General features: G+C 41.5%; 1 protein-coding gene across 2 annotated transcripts in view; it reads left to right on the forward strand.

Annotated features, from left to right (window-relative positions):
- The first annotated feature begins 4319 nt into the window (after window positions 1–4319).
- SAMHD1 (SAM and HD domain containing deoxynucleoside triphosphate triphosphohydrolase 1) overlaps window positions 4320–23706 on the forward strand; it is a 30039-nt gene continuing 10652 nt past the window's right edge. The window contains exons 1-10 of one of the 2 annotated variants that reach the window (XM_075277580.1): window positions 4320–4497; window positions 5448–5514; window positions 7561–7633; window positions 11264–11424; window positions 12150–12265; window positions 13116–13186; window positions 15127–15303; window positions 21259–21359; window positions 22110–22218; window positions 22749–22840. In XM_075277580.1, coding sequence (XP_075133681.1) covers window positions 4320–4497; window positions 5448–5514; window positions 7561–7633; window positions 11264–11424; window positions 12150–12265; window positions 13116–13186; window positions 15127–15303; window positions 21259–21359; window positions 22110–22218; window positions 22749–22840 — 1145 coding nt within the window. Of the gene's footprint in view, window positions 4498–5447; window positions 5515–7407; window positions 7461–7560; window positions 7634–11263; window positions 11425–12149; window positions 12266–13115; window positions 13187–15126; window positions 15304–21258; window positions 21360–22109; window positions 22219–22748; window positions 22841–23706 lie in introns of those variants that run through there. The other variant, XM_075277581.1, reaches the window with a different exon arrangement.

The raw sequence follows: 23706 nt of genomic DNA on the forward strand, positions 1-23706 counted from the left end.
TGTACAATAAACTTTATCCCTGCTTTATCTTGTTTCTTTTATTGCTTTTTTTAATTGAATTCATATACAACCCCAAAAAGTTGGGAAAACGAGTGCAATGAAGTGGAAATGTCATATAATCATGTATTATTCACAATAGGGTCCGGCGTTGTGTGATGTCTGTACAAACACACACTTATAAAACACGCAAACAGTAGAGAGGCACTGCAAAAAAACGGAGGAGGAAAAAAATGTATATACTGTGTGGCCGGGTGTAACCAAACCTAATTCGGGTGGTGCTCACTCCAGGATAAATGGCACAGAAGTCCACAGCAAATATAGAAATAATGGGGGCACTCCTCCAAGGCGTCAATAAAACTTTTAAGGCGTTATTCCGCTTCATTAAGAGCAACAGCGAGAGAGAGACATGCAGAGATGAAAAACAGCAGCGATGATCGTTAAGCTCCTCTCAGGTGCTTTTTTTTTTTTTTAAGCTTAGTATGCTTGAAAAAGCACCAGAGAGGTGCAAAACGATTGTCGCTGTTTTTCATTTCTGTATGTCTCTGTCCCACTGTTGCTTTTAATGAAGCAAAATAAAGCCTGAAAAGTTTTAATGACGCCTTGGGTGAGTGCCCCATTATTTCTATTTTTGCTGTAAACACACACTTATACTCACCTCTCCTGGGCTTCTGATGGTTCCCAGCGTCCTCTTCGGGGCATTGTGGTCACACGTCCCAGAGGGCACTGCTGGGACCTTTGATGATGTAGATGCGCCTCCTTGTTAAATGTTATGCACATGTTAGTTTAGATGAGCCTTTTTAATGCTCTCTGACTTGACACTGCCTATGTACTAGAGGGCATTTGTGCCTCTTTTCTGCCCCTTTTTAAAAACGTGCAAGTGATAAATCCAGTGTGCAAAGGATCTCTGTGTAGGCCAAGCCCCTTTTCCCAACAAAAATCTAAAAATATCGGGCGGCAGGGGGGAGGTGTTCATTAACGGAGATGGAATCTGGGTTATATGCTGATGCCACAACTTGTTGAGAATTCTCTTGGGTGAGAAGTTGAGGGCCAGAAGAGGGGGGAGCTCAATATTTTTGTTCAGATAGAATAAGGGAACCCGATGGAGGACTACCCTGATCTGAGGAGGCACCGGATAAGGACAGCCAGAGAACCATTGACAGCCGAGAAACCTGTCCCAAGGAGGTGATGGTCAATTTTAATGAAAGAAGCCATAGAGAAACCTCATAAGGAGATTATTGCATGACTTGGAGGATGAGGTTGAGGATGTCCTAAGGAGCCGGGTGTTGATAGGTGTAAATATTATAAGACCCCTTAGAGGAAAGTCTAAATGTCAGACATAGTGGCCGAGTGTCTGCTAGAAGAGGATGGAGAGATCCAAAACATTCCCTTTGGGGAAATCAAATTTTGGAGAAAAGACCAAAATTCTGAACAGTGTAAGAGAACAACTCAAAATTGTGCACAAGGCGGTTGTCCAGGTAAAAATTTTAGCGGAAGGGATTCGGGAGTTTTTCACTGTGAGAAGACAGCCCAGCAGAAGGAGTGCGCCGCACTGGGATTACCCCGGAGCTTCGGGGACAGGTGAGTGTAATATATTTTTTTTTTTTAAAAAAAAAAAAAAAACATGTATTTTGCCCGGACAACCTCTTTAAAGTTTCTATCAATAAGGGAACACTGGGGCGCCGACACTTCAGCCGACAGTGGTGGATATCAGACCCCCCCCCCCATTGATCCTTTTATTGATGACCTTTCCTGAGCATAGGTCATCAATAATAAGGAATTAGACAATCCAGAGACAAAAATATAACTTTATTCTGCATGAGACAGACTTTGTACCTGGAAACAAGATTAATATCTGGAAAAGGCGTCCTCTTGTAAAAGAAGAACATTAAACAAGTGCAAAGTAGGATTAATAATGGTGACATTTCATGAAGTATTAGAGTACTGTGTGTGTGTGTGTGTGTGTGTGAACAATAGTCCTATAAACCTGTTAAAAAAGTGGGCAAACCTGTTATGACCAATCCCGGCCAAGGGGTTTTTCAGGCTAAAAGTTTATTTATTAATCACCTGTCCCCCGCTGCTCCGGCAACTCCCCACGCGGTCCAGTCCTGCAGCTCCATTGTTGTCTTTCAGAGGAATTTTAACCGCCATATGTGACAGCTGAGGCCGATCAGCGGCCTCGGGAAGGGAACCAGAGACATCACTACCCAGTGGTGTAACTACCGCCATAGCAGCAGAGGCAGCTGCCACAGGGCCCGGGACATTAGGGGCCCGGAGACAGCCGCTGCAGTTTTTATTCTTTCTTAATAGGCCGTTACCGGCTGGAGTTACTTCAGCCGGTAACGAGCCCTATTTGCTTACCGATCCTGGCAGGGCCGGGATTGGTAAGTGACACCGCGGGCCCAACAAACACTATCATTATACTCGGGAAGGGGGATCTCTTCAGACCCCCCAGTATAATGAGTCCATTATACTATTTGATTGATTGTAGTGATAATTGACAAACGTAAAGCATCACGTGACGGGTTTCGTATACACCACGTGAGCAGTCGGCCATCTTACGATCTCAGTCTGATCGATTGTAATGCTAATTGACGAATGTAAAGTATCACGTGAGAAGTTTCGTATACACCACGTGAGCAGTCGGACTTCTTATGATTGCAATCAATTGGATCGTAGTATTGACTACGTGAGCTGTCGGCCATATTGCGATTTCAATGGGATTGATTGTAATAATTGATGACTGTAAAGCATGACGCGAGGGGTGTCATATACAATATTACAATTATACATTATTATACAATATTACAATTATACATTATACAATATTACAGTTATACATTATTATACAATATTACAATTATACATTATTATACAATATTACAATTATACATTATTATACAATATTACAATTATACATTATTATACAATATTACAATTATACATTATACAATATTACAGTTATACATTATTATACAATATTACAATTATACATTATACAATATTACAGTTATACATTATTATACAATATTACAATTATACATTATTATACAATATTACAATTATACATTATACAATATTACAGTTATACATTATTATACAATATTACAATTATACATTATACAATATTACAGTTATACATTATTATACAATATTACAATTATACATTATTATACAATATTACAATTATACATTATTATACAATATTACAATTATACATTATTATACAATATTACAATTATACATTATACAATATTACAGTTATACATTATTATACAATATTACAATTATACATTATTATACAATATTACAATTATACATTATACAATATTACAGTTATACATTATTATACAATATTACAATTATACATTATTATACAATATTACAATTATACATTATTATACAATATTACAATTATACATTATTATACAATATTACAGTTATACATTATACAATATTACAGTTATACATTATTATACAATATTACAATTATACATTATTATACAATATTACAGTTATACATTATTATACAATATTACAATTATACATTATTATACAATATTACAGTTATACATTATTATACAATATTACAGTTATACATTATTATACAATATTACAATTATACATTATACAATATTACAATTATACATTATTATACAATATTACAATTATACATTATACAATATTACAATTATACATTATACAATATTACAGTTATACATTATTATACAATATTACAATTATACATTATTATACAATATTACAGTTATACATTATTATACAATATTACAATTATACATTATTATACAATATTACAATTATACATTATTATACAATATTACAGTTATACATTATACAATATTACAGTTATACATTATTATACAATATTACAGTTATACATTATTATACAATATTACAGTTATACATTATTATACAATATTACAGTTATACATTATTATACAATATTACGCAGCTTCCTCCATTATATTATTACTTATTAGTTTCTTTTCCCAGCCTCACATTGAGTAGTCCAGGCCGCCCGCCATAGCTTTCATATTGCCTCCCCTCCCTGGTGGTGTAGCCGGCCGCCTATGGGCGCTGTGATCAGTATTAGTATAAGCCGAGCCCTGCCCCACATGACTGATAAGATGTCAGAGGAGTCTCCGCCCCCACTGAAGGACAGTGCGGCCGCCATTGGTGTGTGACGTCATCGGGGCGGGGCTTGCTGCTGACGTCATGTGCCGGGTTCCTCTCCTTGCTCTCGGCTTGTGTTCCGCCTCGCTCCATAGACAGCGCCGACAATGAGCAGCAGCAGCAGCAGCATGAAGCGCGGCCGCCCCGAGGGCTCCCCAATGCTGCAGGACGGCTATGTCACCCCCGAGAAAACAGCCAAGAAGCGCTGCGAGGAGGCCAGCGAGGACTACGAGGTGTGGGGTGTGGAGGACGTGTGCCTGTTCCTGGAGAGGCAGGGGCTCGGGGACCTACAGGGGACGTTCAGAGGTAAGAATGCCGGCTGGAGAGGCTGGACAGCTCGGGCCTGTGCTTGTCAGGGGGTTCTGGGAGTTGTAGTACTGCAGAGCAGCAGGGCACTGGTGTCTATTGGTTCTGGGGCTCACATGGGACCAATCTGACAGCAGCGTGTGACTTAGTACAGGCGATGGTCATGGCGGTTTTTGGTAATGTCATGATCTTGGGGTTCGAGAAGGCAAAAGTGCACTTAGGGATCCTGTACGGTGACACATGGACCGTCCCTCATTGTGAAACTATAGGTACTCTATAGGCCACGAATGCTAGTTCTATATGGCACTGTAACCCGGCACACAACAGATCTTTGATGTTAAAAATCCAAAGCGGAATCCTCAGAAATCTGAGGCTGAACCTTCAGATTGCAGTTTGAAGGGAAGAACTTGCCATGTTAAGTAAAATCTTCATTCGCATTGAATTCAATAGGGAACGGTCTGTGTTGCTAAATAGGTTCTACATGTTTTCCCTGCGTGAAGGAATAAGTGTCAGATTGCTGATGGATCGGATCGGTGCTCCAGAGTTCATTCTGGACCCCTATTCTGACACTTAGCAACTATCCAGAGGAGAAGCCAAAATCTGCTGCTCCAGTATTTCTTCCCCTCCTGTCGCACATGACCACTGAGGCTGATAAGCAGCCCATGGAAAGGGATGCAGGATTTTTTTTGTTTTATTTTTTCTACCATCACCAGCTGAGGTTGCACAAGTGCAGCTTTTTATTTGTTGCAGATTTCACTGCGATTATTTTTCTACATTATGCCCAATCCACTCCTGGCTATGGCTCAAAAACCCGCAGCAAAATCTGCAACCAAAAAAAGCTGCGTTTCTGCAACATGGAGCCTCAGCCTTAAGAAAAGACTTTGCTACTTGTATTTTTTTTATTTTTAAATGAATAAATTTACCATTTAAATTTTTTTTTGTTTCTCTAGATAATCAAGTAAAAGGAACAAACCTTCAGTACCTTACAGAAGAGCATCTAAAAGAAATGAAAATCAGGTAAGCTTAGGTATTGCTTTGGGGGAATTTGACTCTCTTGTAGTAAAGCAGGTTAGTTTTCTATGCTTAAAAAAAAAAAAAAAAGTGGGGGAGGAGGTTCTGTGGAAAAATCGTGGTGTTGTACAGTGCAGGCAAAGTGGATGGGATTCATGCGAATCCCATCCCCACTTTGCGGAAAAGATCGCAGCGCAGACACACTGCGATTTGCAAAGCCGTTGCGGATTTGCAAATCACAGCATGTCAATTATTTCTACAGAAAAGCCGGCGGCTTTCCCATAGGTATAATGTTAAGAGAAAATCAGCGGAGGAAAACTCTGTGAGCTTTCTCTTGAAAGCTCTGCGGAAAGAACCGCAGTGTGTTCACGCAATGCTTTAGTGCTGTGTATACGGCCCGTGGGGCCTAAGACCGGGTTTGCACAGTGGAGTTTTTGCGGTGGAATCTGCCACAAATTTTCCACCTCCCGTTCATTTCACTAGGAGGCAGAAGCTTATTTTTCTGCAAGAGGGAGAAAAAGAAGCATTCTGCTTGATCATCTTCAGATGGATTTTGCCCGAACCTCTCATTGAAGTGCATCTATGTAGCCCATGGAGACCAATCACAGTTCTGTTCTTATTTTTCGAGAGCACTGTGAAAAAGTTAAGTTGTGATGGGTTGAAATAGGCATCAAAGACCGATATATTGTGCAACACAATTTTGGCACATTTATTTTCCCCGAACTATGTCCACAAACAGGATGTATAAAGTTATACGAAATGGTCTAAAAATGCACCAGCATCTGCAAGATCTGACACACTTATACTATTGTGCAAAAGTTTTAAGCAATGCAAAAGCTATAAGAATGCTGTCAAAAATAGCTAAGTGTTATTAAGATTATTTTTGTCAATTAAAAATATGAAGTGAATGAAGAAAAAAGAAATCTAAATCCCATCAATATTTGGTGTGACATTTACCCTTTGCCTTCCATCAGTCCTTCTTGGTACTTGCAGACCGTTCTTGAAGGACCTCGACAGGGAGGTTGTTCCCACCATCTTGGAGAACTAAGCCCAGATCTTCTGTGGATGTAGGCTTGCTCCAATCCGTCTGTCTCTCCATGTCATCCCAGACAGACTGGAGGATGATGAGATCAGAGTCATATCATCACTTCCAGGACTCCTCCTCCAAACAGCAAAGGTCACACAAAATACTGATAAGATTTAATTTAAAAAATAAAAAAAATACTATTAACACTTCTGTTTCTTAAAACATTCTTACTTGGCATAACCCAACCCCCCCCCCCACACACACACACACACACACACACACCTGCCTAAAACTTTTGCACTGCTCTGTATACATTGTGTAGTGTAACTTTACATAGTCTATTCGATGGTAATTAGCAAATTTACCCAATTGACTTTTCGACAGCAAGAATGTTGCTATACACTAGGGTGCTCATTTTGTCAAAAGGGGGGGGTGGAATCCTGATGGCACGGTACCCAATGCAGGGACACTTTGTACCTAGTGCTCTGCATTTTGGCAAGGATATGTTTGATCTGTCTGCGTCCTGTTATGCTTCATACTTTGTACATGTTTTGTAAAGATAACGGGAAGCTCTGTCCTTAGTAACCATGTATCTGAATGAGAGGAAATAAAACGGTGTTCACATTGCTTTTCTGATAGTCTTATCAGTTCAGTCACATTGGATGCCAGGAATAGGGCGGCACTGCAGCGTTATTCTTGTCACAATTAGAGATGAGCGAACACTGTTCGGATCAGCCGATCCGAACAGCACGCTCCCATAGAAATGAATGGATGCACCTGTGACGCTGACTTTGCCAGTGGCCGGCCGGCGTCACAGGTGCTTCCATTCATTTCTATGGGAGCGTGCTGTTCGGATCGGCTGATCCGAACAGTGTTCGCTCATCTCTAGTCACGATGTCTGGAACATCAACATGGTCATTAATTAGTATGTGATGTCCATTGGGAATTTAGTTTAGTTGTGGAAACTTTTTTTATGAAACTTTAAAAAAAAAATAATAATAATTTATTTTTTTTTACCTTGGCAGTTCTGTTGGAAAAAGATTGGAATTGCTTCGTATTTTACATCTGCTGTGTCAGAGCCCCAATCCCAATATTAAGGTACGTCGTTCATTATATTACTACTTGGCAAAAGGGACATTTCGGGGCAAAATAAAAATGGCGAGTCCTCAGATGGTGATACCTTTATAACGACAACTGGCAAAAGTCTGAGATTACTTACACTAGGTTCACACCTGCATTTGGGTTTCCGTGTGAAGGGTCCACTTGGGGACACCCCCTACTCCCTCAAACGGAAACCAAATTTGCTTAAAAAAAAAAAAACCAAAAAAACGGTTAGCTTTGGAAACCTGTGAACCCCATAGACTATAATGTGGTCTGCTGGAAAAGGGCAGAAAATGCAATTGAAATGAAATTCCGAATTTCTAAAGCAGAATGCGTAACGTAACTCCCAGGCGGAAACCGGATGCAGGTGTGAACCCAGCCTTAGTTTTCCATATCAGCGCCATAACTCTACCCCAGTTTTCTGCCGTAGATGAGTGATATTGCTGTGTACATTTGGCGCAAGGCCTTCTCGTCTGTGTAAATGTGAGTCCTGTACAAAAATACAGCAAAATATTCAACTTTTTACTACTCTAAATATAGTTGTGTTCATGGGAAAACCCCTTTTAATGTTTCACTTTGTTCAGAGGAAACAGCTCGGCCTGCTGCGAGTGCCTGGAGCCGCTTCATATCGCATCACCCTAAAAAATGTAGCCTGCTGACAAATCAGCAACGCCATATAGATAGAGCAGATATCATAAAGTATCAGCATTCCTTGGTACTGACAGGAGGTTTATGTAACCTTGGGTTGTTATCAGGCTGCAGTATATCCTCCTTCTGTGCACACAGTGTGTCAGCATATAAATTCTATGATATAAAGGTGTGCACAATGCTATCAGCTTCACAAGGCCCTTCATGTTTCATGGCTACAGATAAGCCGGGCAACCTGATTAGGGAGTCCCTGTATAAACATGCCTTCATGTGACTGTATTAGAAGCATGGGAAATCTTCTCTGCACTAACTAGTATGACAAAATAGTAGGGCTCGTTCACATCTGCGCCCGGTCTCCGTTCTGCAGGTTTCTGTTTCCTGCACAAAACAGGCAGGAGACTGAAACCTGCAGGACTCTTTCATACACATTATGGGTTTGAAAAATGTCCGACCGTGAGCGCTGGTGAGCGTTTTATACTCTCCGCCGCGAAACTGTTCTTTTTTTAAACCGGACACAGAGTTGGACATGCAGTACTCTGTGTCCAATTTATAAAAAAAAAAAAAACGGTTTCGCGGCGGAGAGCATAAAACGCTCACGGCCGGACATCTTTCAAACATGCAGAAGACGGAATCCTGTCAGATCGGGTCCGGCCGTGAGCGGTGGTGAGCGTTTTATGCTCTCCGCCGCGAAACCATTTTTTTTAAAAAAATTCAATTCACCCTGGAAAGGGGGCTAAAGACCCCCCTTTTTTTTTTTTGTCATTTCTGGTGGTGCTGCACCCACTGATGATACATGTTCTCTCCTATCCTGTGGTATTGATAGATTATTTTTAATTTTTTTTTTGCATTTATTTTATAGTGGGTTAACCCCTGGACTTCTGTTTAAAGCCTGCCAACCCTATTAGTTAATGAGGTTGGTTAGGGTTCTGTTCCTGTCACTCATGAGGCTCACAAATTTCTCCTATAATGAACAATAAATAAGTAGTGCTTATGTGCATGTAATCTTCAATATCAAGTGATACACTGATAGTTTTGATCTTTACATGTTAATTTGCTGGAAGGTAAAGCTTGTGTACCTGGAAATACCAGTAGGACAATTACAGCCATTACCAGCCCCCGCTCCCCCCCCCCCCCCACACACACACACACACACTTAGCTGGGTTGGTTGTTTTTTTAATAAAAAAGAAGAGTTAAAGGTGTATTCCCAGCATTTATGGTTCTATCCATAGGATATAGTCATAAATACCTGGTAGATGCGGGTCCCACCTCTGGGACTCACATCTGGTGTAAGAACAGCACCTTGTCTTCTTCCAAAAGTGAATGGACCAGATCTGTGCAAGTGTTCGCCTCTCTGTTCACTCATATGGGAGGTTTGGAAATGGCTGACGCTGCCTGCTTGGCTATTTCTGTAATTCCTGTACAAGTGAATGGGGAGTTGCGTGCATGCGCGGCCCCTCTAAGTTCAATTTTGGAAACGGGTAGGGCCTCGTTCTCACAATAGAAGTGTGTCCCAGAGGTTAAAGAAGCTGCACTATAATCCCCTCGACTGGAGAAAGGAAATATTTATGATGCATTTTATACCTTTTGACTGTGTATCACAATTTTGTTTGTGCCACGTTACTGCTCATAATTTTCCATAATTGTTTGTTCGTGTCATCGTAAATTCCATGTTACGTTCTTGTATATCACACATCTTCTATATCATACTCTGTCCAGAGACTAAATAGCATATCGGATACCAACATTAACAGTACTAATCGCTCAGGAACAGAAAGGGCTAGGAAAAAATTTCAACTGTTCCAGAATTGGTGGAGCAACAACTATTGAATGTAATGTGCTTCCAATATCTTTGCATCATATACCAGAAACCTGGCAGTATAGGGCCTGTGGAGATGTTGGAAAATGAAGTGGAATAGAGGTGGACTTCTGCTGTATTTTCATTTTCCATCCCTCCGGCCGTGGCTTTGTCACTGATCAGTGCCAGGTGTATGGGGCTGACAGGTGACTGTTCTGTGCCACGGATTCGGCATAGTGCAATGGTCTCCACTCTGGCTCATATAGGAAGAGCGCAAGTAGGGTCCACAACTCCCCTAGGGAAGATGAGGAGTCGGGAGTCTTCCTACCAATTAGGTGGTTAAAGGGATTCTACCACCAACACAAAATTTATTTATTTTTTTCTATTTACCACGTCGGAATAGCCTTAAGAAAGGCTATTCGTCTCCTACCTTGCTCAGTCGCCTCCGGACCACCATTTCGTAGAAATACCGGTTTTTACCGGTATGCAAATGAGTTCTCTCGCAGCTATAGGGGCGGGCCCAGCGCTCAAACTGCAACGGGGGCGTCCCCACTGCTGCCAGAGAACTCTCTCCAGCGACGCCTCCATCTTCAGCTGCATCCTCCCCTTCTCTCGTCGTCTTCCGTCTGGGTCAACTCCGATGTATGCGCAGTCGGTTCTGCCAATGAGACACAAGTACAGCTGAGTGCGCATGCTGGCCGGCGGCAATTTTTGGGAGGCCACTCTTGCACGCGTGCACAGTATCCTCCTGTATTGAACTACAAGAGCAGCCTCCCAAAAATGACCGCTGTCCGGCATGCGCACTCGGCTGTACTTGTCTCACCGGTAGAGCCAACTGCGCAGGCGTTGGAGTTGACCCAGACGGAAGACAACGAAAGAAGGGGAAAATGCAGCTGAAGATGGAGGCGTCGCTGGAGAGCGTTCCCTGGCAGCAGTTGTGACGCCCCCATTGCTGCGAAAGAACTCATTTGCATACTGGTAAAAACCGGTATTTCTGCGGGCCAGAAGCGACTGAGCAAGGTAGGAGACAAATAGCCTTTCTTAAGGCTATTCCGATGTGGTAAATAGAAAATATGTTATTTTAGTGGTAGAGTCCCTTTAACTAATATGTATAGCCAGCCTGGGGTTCTTGACCTAAAATCATAGAGTTTTTTTATATTTTCCTTATTCTTCTGTTCATTAGGTCTTCAATGATCCAATCCATGGACATATTGAGTTACATCCCTTATTAGTTCACATTATAGACACTCCTCAGTTCCAGCGTCTGCGATACATTAAACAGCTTGGTGGCTGCTACTATGTGTTCCCAGGAGCCTCCCACAATAGATTTGAGCATTCCATTGGGTACGTGACTATTTCATCTTCATTTGTTATGTTGTGTTCTTCATTATGGCTTCATTTACTATTTGCATCCACTATTGTTAAGTTGGGTTCCTGTTTTTGTCATTTATCGGTGCTTTTGTTGGACGTAACATTGGTTCCTTCATAAAGACTAGGTGGTTTGGTCACTCTATAGTAGGACTTCCAATACAGCGCTTTCCCATCGAAGTCTAACTAGAGGATATAACAAAAAAATGTATACGTGCCCAGCTGATGCCAATTGACCAGTTTTTTACCATCTATCGGGTGAATAGAGCCTTGTGTATAGAAACCTATAGACAGAAGAGAGAGACCATTATAATATGCCCTAAAAAATAACATAATCTATCTTGAACTAGCCGTGCTTATTCATCCATATGTCAATTGGCTTAGGTATACAGGGATCTTTCCTGGTATAAAACAAATGTCGGGCACTAATGCAGTGTGAACAGAGCCTTATACTGTTAAGTAGGGTCCCTGCTGCTGTTTTTCATGTGCTATGACCGATCGCTGAATTTGGACTGTAAGAACATTAGGACACAACCAGGACTCATCAGGACCCTCTGCTAGTTCATCAGATACAGTCCCAGAATTGTATGACTAGCTGTTACACTTCTTTATAAGAAACCTCTGCAAAGCACCATCTTTAATCACTTGAGGTTTTTTTTGTTTTTCCTAAACTTTTTTTTTTTGTGTGTGTGTTTCCACAGTGTTGGTCATCTGGCCGGTTGCCTTGTACGGACCTTACAGGAAAGGCAGCCTGATCTACGAATAAATAAGCGAGATGTATTGTGTGTCCAGATCGCAGGCCTGTGCCATGATTTGGGTATATATCACTTCAATGTCCTATTCTAACTCTGTTTGAGTGAAAGAATGACCAGTGTAACATTATTACTATAAACACAAAACTGGAACAGGCCAGATGGTTATCGACACTCAACATATCCAACTACAGGTTCAAATATAAAAATTATATACCTTTATTGACACAATGTTAAAATTATATACATCAATATAGAGAAATACACATATACTGGACAGATGCAAAACACCGTATAAAACAGTACACATAGATGAATCTTAGTGAAATAGTATTGCACATATATATATAGTAAGATGAACTACACCTGATGCAACCTCCACAAACAATTTATTAAATAATCACACTACCCGAATGCAGCTAAACTACTCTCCTAGTATTGACTAAGCATGTATATAGTCATAATATCCTGATTGCAGAAAGAACACTCCTTAATTCCACATAAAGTCAGAAAATGACCAATAATATGTATTTCCGAAGCAGGAACAGGGATAAACCCATGTTTACAACATATTGTCATCAGGGAGGCAGAGCCGCAGGTATAATGCACACATAATGTAAAATACAATAAGGGTAGGTCTACATCAAGAGGAAATATGCCATCTTACCCATATAGAATCACTGTGATGTAAAGCAAGAACACCTAGTGTTTGTTTGTCAGCCCGACGCACGTTTCGGCACGCTAAGCCTTCTTCCGGGGAAGAAGTAGCATGTGGTTTAAGACATGCTAGGTTTGAAGGGCTTAATGAGGGAGGGAGGTAGGATTGAATTATGATGGGTTATACCTATTCCTCCAATAGACGTGCTATACTTTTGGTATATTTAACATTATTACTATGTATTACTATTGTTTCAGGTCATGGACCATTTTCTCACATGTTCGATGGAAGATTCATGCCTCTTGCACGTCCTCAGAAAGATTTTAAGGTACTAAACTGCTGGAGGTCTAGCTAGGACCTAGTAATACTATAGCACTATCCTATAGTATATGTGTGTGTGTGTGTGTGTGTGTGTATATATATATATATATATATATATATATATATATATATATATATATATACACATGCTATACACGCTGTCACTTCCCAATGTCTAAAGAAGAGGGATATGAGTGATGGGTTGTCTGCATTATCTTTACTGACGTGTGTGGGTTCTTCAGCAGAAGTTGAGGGGTGAGGATGCGTTAGTTGGTTTTCCATTCTCAGGGGGACGAGCTGTTAACAGAGGAATTTGGTAAAGACTTTCTCCCTGTTCGAAGACATGCACCTCTTCGCTGGGTCAAGAGTGCACATGTATGGGGGAGTCAGACGAAATAACAGACAGCCAAATGCTGGCTATATAAAGTGTATGGCCGCCTGTGGACTGCTAATATATGCCCGGAGGGTTTCCTAGCATATCCATTTAATGTATTTTATTTTGGGTGGATGTTTGGTGAACTCCTTGCAAATGTTGTTCCTGGCGGGATTCGAACCCAGAACTCCAGCATTGCAAGGCTGCAGTGCTGACCACTGAGCCACCGTGTTGCGTGTTACTGCCTGTTTTGTATTAAATGGAAGTTAGATTAACAAGGTTAATAAAGTATATTACAAAAATCTTCACACCCAACACAATAGCAAATAAATAAATGGGTTAAAATGTAACATTTGTCACTGTGAGGCATAGAGTGGCATCTGTCACCCATAGGCCGGTTTTATCACATTTGCATACAAAACACCCGTCATAATTATTCTCCCACATTACTTTCTTGAACTTTCTTGTATTTAATTAATGAAAGTAAAACTAAGTACGTGATTGATTTCTTTGAGGAGGAAAATGTTAGTGATTAAGTCAGATTATTTCACTGGAACAGAATGTCCTTGGCCTTGTAAGTTTTCCGGCCTCTGAAACAAACAACATTATTCCATGGTGATGATCTGGGAATATGATGTGAGAAACATCTCAGCAACTGCTGTGATATTGCGAAAGACACTTTGGGAGAAGTTTACCAACCTATCTACAGTACGCTTGTTTTCTGGTGTAGATGGATGTAAGGCTGGGGCTGCACAGCGATTTTTGGCAATGACGTCCATCACTCGACCAAAGATCACCCCTTGTTGCCATGAGACTTTCACTCATGTTGATGAATAGAGTCACATTGTGACCCGAGAGTGCAGTGGCAAAAAGTGGAGCAATGTTTGACTTTATTGCGACTAGTAGTTGCCGCTGCAGCACCCCCACGGGGGGTGGAGGCCCTCTGTATGACTCCATTCATTATTATGAGTGAAAGAGTCACAAGGGGACGTGGCAAACTTTGCTTGCATCAGCGGTCACGTTTAAAGAGGACCTTTCATGTCCTCGGGCACGTGGTATTATACACCGCTAGAAAACTACAGTATGCTTAATTCAGCGCAGTTTCTGCTTTCCATTATGTTCCCCTGGTGAAGAGCTATCGGTGCTGTTACCGTAGCTCTTAACTGTCAGAAGGGCATTTCTGACAGTCTGTGAGGAACGCCCTTCTGACAGTAGTGTCCATAGCTATGTACTGTCAGAGGGGGCGTTCATTACTACCCAGGCATGACGCTGAGCGGTGAGAAATGTCCATTCAGAATTAGACCACAAAATTGGATCTGCACTTTATACCACTAAGGTGAAAAAAAGACGAACCAGTTGTATAGTTTATAGTTGGTTTATTTGATCATTAAAAATGTGTAGGATTACATGTTTCGGGGATGCAACCCCTTCCTCAGATTAACAGACCTATCCATAAACATGATACAAGAATACCCCACCCTCTATCTGGTGAGGACGACACCTACTCATACTGTAAAAGGGGCATGACCTAAATCGCCATTAATCTTCATCAAGGTTTACCTTTACGTTTTCAGCATGAGACCGCTTCCGTAAAAATGTTTGACCACCTTATTCAATCCAACGGACTGGAGAAAGTCATGGAAAGATACGGCCTTGTCTTGCCTGAAGACCTAAAGTTTATTAAGGAGCAGATAACTGGACCTCTACCCCCTGAAGATGAGGAGCGCTTCAATTCTAGTCAGAACTCATCTGTAAGTAACACATCATCCTACACTGAGATCATAATAATTTTTATGACCATTACGTTCAGGCAATGTCCACATGTACCAGACGTTAGGTGGAAAAGATCTGCCGTAGAATTTGTGACATTCCTAGTAAGATCTATAACGGACCTGCCATGTGTACTGTACATGTGTGAGATTTGCCGCTCTCTTCCACTTTGCTGTTACTGTAACTTACTGTAGATTTTCCTCCCGCAAATCTGAATGTGCTGCCAAGAGTCCATCTAGTTGTGATAGCAATACAGACAAGGGGCTGATCTGGGAAGGTCCCGCAATTCTTGTACAAACATAATAAGAGTGCAATGACTGGTTGACCTTTCTCTGCGTTCTCCAAGCCTTGTTCTCTTCATACTAAACTTTCAAGACTGAGAGATATCAAAGCCAATGTACAAGGAACTATTCAGTGTCTAGGTCATTCTAGTATACGCCGGGCCGTCACTACACAATAGGCTTCCATGTACCGTTTCTTCTTTCCCTAACCTGACTTACTCCGCTTTTTGTTATACTCATGCCACTTTGTTTTACTATAGTGTTCTAGGTCTGTGTTCAGTTTTGAATAAAAGAGTTTCAGACCCCTAAAGCTTGTCCACAGGATAGGCCATCAGTACCTGGTCTTGGGGGTCCAACACCTTGAGATCCTTCATAGATCAGCTGTTCTGGTAGGAACATTGGAAAAAGCTTCTGCTCCTACTCAAGTAATAGGAACGGAGCTGTAGTAACCTGGTGCCACTGCTGTACAGTGGGCAGGGCACTAACTCTTATCACTTGAATTTTTTATTTTTTCTCCCCATCATTGCAGCAGTTCTTTGGATCCCACAGATAATATAGTGATCAGATGTATTGGGGTCTGAAAAAACCCTTTAAAGTGATTCTATGGGAAGGTAAAGTAAAAGGATAAAAAAAAAATCCCTGGTCATTCCTGCACTGCTACTCCTGTGGTCCCTGTCAACCCTACAACAATGCTGTCATGTGCATCATTCACATGAGCACATATGCCAGTGTCACCAATAAGGTCAGCCATCTATTGCAACGTTAAGCAGGGTTCACACCAGCGTCAGTGTCAGACAGCTAGTGTCCGATGCTAATATCTGTGCAAAATCTTGCATGGACATTAGCATCGGACACTAGCTGTGTCTGTTACAATTTGCATTATTTTAAATGGGATATCATGTAGTGTCCTTTACTGTCCGTGTCTGTCCTTAAAGAGGACCTTTCACCACTTTTGGGCACATGCAGTGTTATATACTGCTGGAAAGCTGACAGTGCGCTGAATTCAGCGCACTGTCGGCTTTCCCGATCTGTGCCCGGTGTAAAGAGCTTACGGTGCCGGGACCGTAGTGCTCTATGGTCAGAAGGGCGTTTCTGACAGTTAGCCAGGAACGTCCTTCTGCCTCGCGGCGCCTATCGCGCTGTGCTGTGGAGCCGGGAGGAACGCCCCGTCCCTCTGCTCACAGCGCTCGTCCATAGACCAGCATTATCAGGAGCGGGAGGGAGGAGTTCCTCCCCGCTCCACAGCACAGCGCGATTGGCACCACGAGGCAGAAGGACGTCTCTGGCTAATGGTCAGAAACGCCCTTCTGACCATAGAGCACTACGGTACCGGCACCGTAAGCTCTTTACACCGGGCACAGATCGGGAAAGCCGACAGTGCGCTGAATTCAGCGCACTGTCAGCTTTCCAGCAGTATATAACACTGCATGTGCCCAAAAGTGGTGAAAGGTCCTCTTTAAGTGTCCATTTACAAAGATGTCCGATTTTTTTCTAGCGGACAGCTAAATCCTACATGTAGGATTGGACACAGACAATAGTGTGAACGCCCCCTTATTCAAATCCTGACGTTGTTGCAGGGACCAATGTAGCAGTAGCACCATAATACCAGGTGATCTCTTCGAGTAATATTTTGTATATTTTATTTATTTTCATCCATTTCCTTCTATTTTGCAAAATGTATAAATTCCTAGAAAACAAACCCTTAAGATATTGGTAATGGATAGATTGATATGAGAACTTCACCAATGTCATCATTAAGCAAACACAAGTACAAAACACCGCACTAAATACTTGAGATGTTTAGGCACTGAGCTGCTTAGAAGAACCACGTATTAAGTCGGCCTTGTACATTGAACTTGATTTTTTTTTTTCTCAGTGTCAAATTCCAAGAGCTATAAGGGTTTAACTGTTGTTGGTATAGCTGTATGGGGGTTGGTTTGTGCCTGTCACAGTATGGTACTATGATATTTTATATACATGTTTATATACAGTAGAAAAAAATACAAAAACAAGTATCTAGCCAATAAAAAGAATGTGTGTGATTTTTTTATACATATATAATTTTTTTTTTTAAGTGCCCTCACATGACAGCTTGGGGGGGGGGCTTTAGGTTGTATTAATAAACTACAACCTAAAACCCAATATTACACATATATATATATATATATATATATATATATATATATATACAGTCCTATGAAAAAGTTTGGGCACCCCTATTAATCTTAATCATTTTTAGTTCTAAATATTTTGGTGTTTGCAACAGCCATTTCAGTTTGATATATCTAATAACTGATGGACACAGTAATATTTCAGGATTGAAATGAGGTTTATTGTACTAACAGAAAATGCGCAATATGCATTAAACCAAAATTTGACCGGTGCAAAAGTATGGGCACCTCAACAGAAAAGTGACATTAATATTTAGTAGATCCTCCTTTTGCAAAGATAACAGCCTCTAGTCGCTTCCTGTAGCTTTTAATCAGTTCCTGGATCCTGGATAAAGGTATTTTGGACAAACAATTCAAGTTCAGTTAAGTTAGATGGTCGCCGAGCATGGACAGCCCGCTTCAAATCATCCCACAGATGTTCAATGATATTCAGGTCTGGGGACTGGGATGGCCATTCCAGAACATTGTAATTGTTCCTCTGCATGAATGCCTGAGGATTTGGAGCGGTGTTTTGGATCATTGTCTTGCTGAAATATCCATCCCCGGCGTAACTTCAACTTCGTCACTGATTCTTGAACATTATTCTCAAGAATCTGCTGATACTGAGTGGAATCCATGCGACCCTCAACTTTAACAAGATTCCCGATGCCGGCATTGGCCACACAGCCCCAAAGCATGATGGAACCTCCACCAAATTTTACAGTGGGTAGCATGTGTTTTTCTTGGAATGCTGTTTCTTTTTGGACGCCATGCATAACGCCTTTTTTTATAACCAAACAACTCAATTTTTGTTTCCAAAATGAAGCTGCCTTGTCCAAATGTGCTTTTTCATACCTCAGGCAACTCTATTTGTGGCGTACGTGCAGAAACGGCTTCTTTCTCATCACTCTCCCATACAGCTTCTATTTGTGCAAAGTGCGCTGTATAGTTGACCGATGCACAGTGACACCATCTGCAGCAAGATGATGCTGCAGCTCTTTGGAGGTGGTCTGTGGATTGTCCTTGACTGTTCTCACCATTCTTCTTCTCTGCCTTTCTGATATTTTTCTTGGCCTGCCACTTCTGGGCTTAACAAGAACTGTCCCTGTGGTCTTCCATTTCCTTACTATGTTCCTCACAGTGGAAACTGACAGGTTAAATCTCTGAGACAACTTTTTGTATCCTTCCCCTGAACAACTATGTTGAACAATCTTTGTTTTCAGATCATTTGAGAGTTGTTTTGAGTAGCCCATGATGCCACTCTTCAGAGAAGATTCAAATAGGAGATCAACTTGCAATTGGCCACCTTAAATACCTTTTCTTATGATTGGATACATCTGGCTATGAAGTTCAAAGCTCACTGAGGTTACAAAACCAATTTTGTGCTTCAGTAAGTCAGTAAAAAGTAGTTAGGGGAATTCAAATCAATAAAATGATAAGGGTGCCCATACTTTTGCACCGGTCAAATTTTGGTTTAATGCATATTGCACATTTTCTGTTAGTACAATAAACCTCATTTCTCAATCCTGAAATATTACTGTGTCCATCAGTTATTAGATATATCAAACTGAAATGGCTGCTGCAAACACCAAAATATTTAGAACAAGAAATTATTAAGATTAATAGGGGTGCCCAAACTTTTTCATAGGACTGTATATATATATATATATATATATATATATATATATATATATATATATATATATATATATACACACTCACCGGCCACTTTATTAGGTACACCTGTCCAACTGCTCGTTAACACTTAATTTCTAATCAGCCAATCACATGGCGGCAACTCAGTGCATTTAGGCATGTAGACATGGTCAAGACAATCTCCTGCAGTTCAAACCGAGCATCAGTATGGGGGAGAAAGGTGATTTGAGTGCCTTTGAACGTGGCATGGTTGTTGGTGCCAGAAGGGCTGGTCTGAGTATTTCAGAAACTGCTGATCTACTGGGATTTTCACGCACAACCATCTCTAGGATTTACAGAGAATGGTCCGAAAAAGAAAAAACATCCAGTGAGCGGCAGTTCTGTGGGCGGAAATGCGTTGTTGATGCCAGAGGTCAGAGGAGAATGGCCAGACTGGTTTGAGCTGATAGAAAGGCAACAGTGACTCAAATAGCCACCCGTTACAACCAAGGTAGCCAGAAGAGCATCTCTGAACGCACAGTACGTCGAACTTTGAGGCAGATGGGCTACAGCAGCAGAAGACCACACCGGGTGCCACTCCTTTCAGCTAAGAACAGGAAACTGAGGCTACAATTTGCAAAAGCTCATCGAAATTGGACAATTGAAGATTGGAAAAACGTTGCCTGGTCTGATGAGTCTCGATTTCTGCTGCGACATTCGGATGGTAGGGTCAGAATTTGGCGTCAACAACATGAAAGCATGGATCCATCCTGCCTTGTATCAACGGTTCAGGCTGGTGGTGGTGGTGTCATGGTGTGGGGAATATTTTCTTGGCACTCTTTGGGCCCCTTGGTACCAATTGAGCATCGTTGCAACGCCAAAGCCTACCTGAGTATTGTTGCTGACCATGTCCATCCCTTTATGACCACAATGTACCCAACATCTGATGGCTACTTTCAGCAGGATAATGCAATGCCATGTCATAAAGCTGGAATCATCTCAGACTGGTTTCTTGAACATGACAATGAGTTCACTGTACTCCAATGGCCTCCACAGTCACCAGATCTCAATCCAATAGAGCATCTTTGGGATGTGGTGGAACGGGAGATTCGCATCATGGATGTGCAGCCGACAAATCTGCGGCAACTGTGTGATGCCATCATGTCAATATGGACCAAAATCTCTGAGGAATGCTTCCAGCACCTTGTTGAATCTATGCCACGAAGAATTGAGGCAGTTCTGAAGGCAAAAGGGGGTCCAACCCGTTACTAGCATGGTGTACCTAATAAAGTGGCCGGTGAGTGTATGTATATATATATATATATATATATATAATGTCTAAAACTTATTTTGTGCAAAAAAAAAAAAAATAGTGCTAAAACGTTAATCACCATAATCATACTGAGGCCCAGTTCACATCTGCGTTTGGGGTTCCGTTGGGGGAGTCCGCTTGGGGACCCCCCAAATGGAAAGCTATCTGCATAAAAAAGCCGTTGCCTAAGCAAACCTGCCGACCCCATAGACTATAATGGGGTCCATGTGCTTTCCGCATGAAAAAAGCAGAGAGGAAAGTGATGCTTGCAGGAAAGCTGTCCCCGGCATTCTGTTAGGTCCTGCCTCTGGCATAGCTGAATAGAATATTGTGATGGTAGCTGTGGCCACTTGTTGGGATGGTGGAGCAGGTTGCGTATTGTACAGTCACAGGGTATATAATTGCCTGATAGATGGTGGTGCTGCCTAGAGGTCTGTTACCTATTGGAAGTGTGTGGATCTCTGACTGCATTTGATGCTGAAATGTGGTCATTTGAAAATATTAAAGTTGTCTGATATCATGACCTATTACTAGACTTAAATATCCTTCACTTCACAGTGGTCTTATGAAGGTCGTCAAGAAGACAAAAGCTTCCTTTACGAGATTGTGGCCAACAAGCGCAACGGGATTGATGTGGATAAGTGGGACTACTTTGCCAGGTACATCTTGTCTTCGGTTAAATGATTTTTAAAAATCTTAGGGTATGTTCACACGGCAGAAAATGAAAAAGGAATTTGAGGCAGACTTCAGATTTTTCTCCACTTTCCGTCCCTCTGGCTTTCTACCATGGCTTTACTCGCTGATTAGCCTTAGATGAATGGGGACGATAGACATCATGTGTGTCTCGTACTGAGGCTGAATCAGACCCGGAGTCTCTGGCAAGATTGAGCAAGACACTTATTTTCTTCCTCCTTTGGTCTCTCCTCTTCAATACAATGGGAGGCAGATTCAGAATACATCTCCATATCCATGCGAAATTACGCAATGTGAACCTACCCATCGTGTAAATTAAATACAAGTATGTAGAATTATATTGTGTACAGAGACTATAAAATGACAGGAGAGAAGTGTACAAATCCTCATGTTACTGCACTGACTTTTCTAGACCTCCAGCAGTACAGTCTAATGATGATGAGCCGACTCTGCTCACTATGTCCAAATCTGTACGGCAAAGCTGACAAGTGAGCTATAAATGGCATCAGCCTGTTGTGACATCTTTAGTAGCCAATAGAAAAAAATATGGAATATTGCAAGATTGATTTATTTTTCTACGTGTCTAGTTATGCAGAGGGGTTTTTTTTTTTTCCTTTGTTCAAAATTCCTTTCAATAGAATTGTCTTGGCAGCAATCTTTGTGTATGTATTAGCCACCATTGTCCTTCCAGGATCCTTATTCATGTTTTCTTACAGGGATTGTCACCATCTAGGAATCCAGAATAACTTTGACTATAAGCGATTTCTCAAGTTTGCCAGAGTTTGTGCAGTTGGGAAGAAGAAACACATATGTACCAGAGAGAAGGCAAGTATTGTATCAAGTAAAATCAGGATATGGTTTGTCAGTAGAATTCAGGTCTTTTCAGGTTTGGTGTGAACATACCCTTAGTTTCTATTGTATGAGTGATCTTCACTCAAGAAGCTGCCCTGATGTTCTCCTATAGAGATGAGCGAGTACTGTTCGGATCAGCCGATCCGAACAGCACGCTCCATAGAAATGAATGGATGCACCTGGTACTTCTGCTTTGACGGCGGCCAGCCGCTTAAACCCCCGCGTTCTGGCTACGTCCATTCATTTCTATGTGAACGTGCTGTTCGGATTGGCTGATCCCAACAGTACTCGCTCATCTCTATTCTCCTACAATCCTGCAGCTCCTCTTCAACCCACAGTTCTGTGCCTGTTACTTGTAAACTGCACTCACTGAAAATCCAAGACTTAGCAAAAATTGTAGCATGACCACTTCCAGGCAGTGTATTATATATGCGTGTGCAAACATAAATGATCTTTTATCATTTGTTGCTTTAACTTGTATTTACTCCCTTTTGTCGTCTTAGGAGGTTGGAAATCTGTATGATATGTTCCATACACGCAACTGCCTTCATCGACGGGCATATCAGCATAAAGTCGGCAACATCATTGAAACCATGTAAGATGAGTTACTGTAACTTAGATATTGTAAAATCCGTCTTGTGCTGCACCACCTGATAACTATACTGTGTTTTGTTTTGGTTTTTCCCTTCTAATTTCTCATGTATTGAAAAAAACTTTCATTAGACAAATTTGGGTTAACCCTGTCTGTACCTGGATTACACCAGGCAGTACTTTCATCTTCTGTAATGGCTTATAGGGATTTTCCAGGACTTGTGTATTGACCTTTCCTTAGGATAGGTCATCAATTGAAGATCAGGGGAGGTCTGTCATCCTTGACATCCAGGCCCACTGGCCAGTCAGTTGTTTGTTCATTTGATTAGCACTTGATAAAAACAGTGGCGTATGTTTGTTTATTGCAGCTCAGCCCTTTAACTTGAATGGGACTGAATTGTTATCAGGCCGTGTGACCTATGAAGGTGATGTCACATGGCCTGTCAAATAGCAGGTCTATGGAGGTCCTTGGGGGCGGATACCCATGGACCTTTAATTGATAACCTTTCTACAGATAGGTGATAAATTAAAAAAAAATCCGGGAGATCCTCTTTAAGCTGGCCAGGCTTTCTCAATAGCTTTGCTCAGAATACTTGCATTTCCAATGGACAGATGGGAGCAAGCCACGACTAGACCTCTCTTCATATAAAAACAAAGGATCCAGCATGTTGATATCCGACGTGCCCAACTCTTTTGACCCCCTGACATCACCTATGAGAGGAAAGTTTAGTCAACCAGTCCGACCAAAACTGCGGGGCTTGGACATCTTAATGCTCTTATGTAGGAGCTTTGGAATGACTCATTGTGAGTAAATGGTCACTGCCCCGAACAGACGCCATGTTCCTGAGGTTCTAGCTCAGATTACAAATG

Source organism: Leptodactylus fuscus, chromosome 6 (genome assembly GCF_031893055.1).
Source record: "Leptodactylus fuscus isolate aLepFus1 chromosome 6, aLepFus1.hap2, whole genome shotgun sequence".
Lineage (NCBI taxonomy): Eukaryota > Metazoa > Chordata > Amphibia > Anura > Leptodactylidae > Leptodactylus > Leptodactylus fuscus.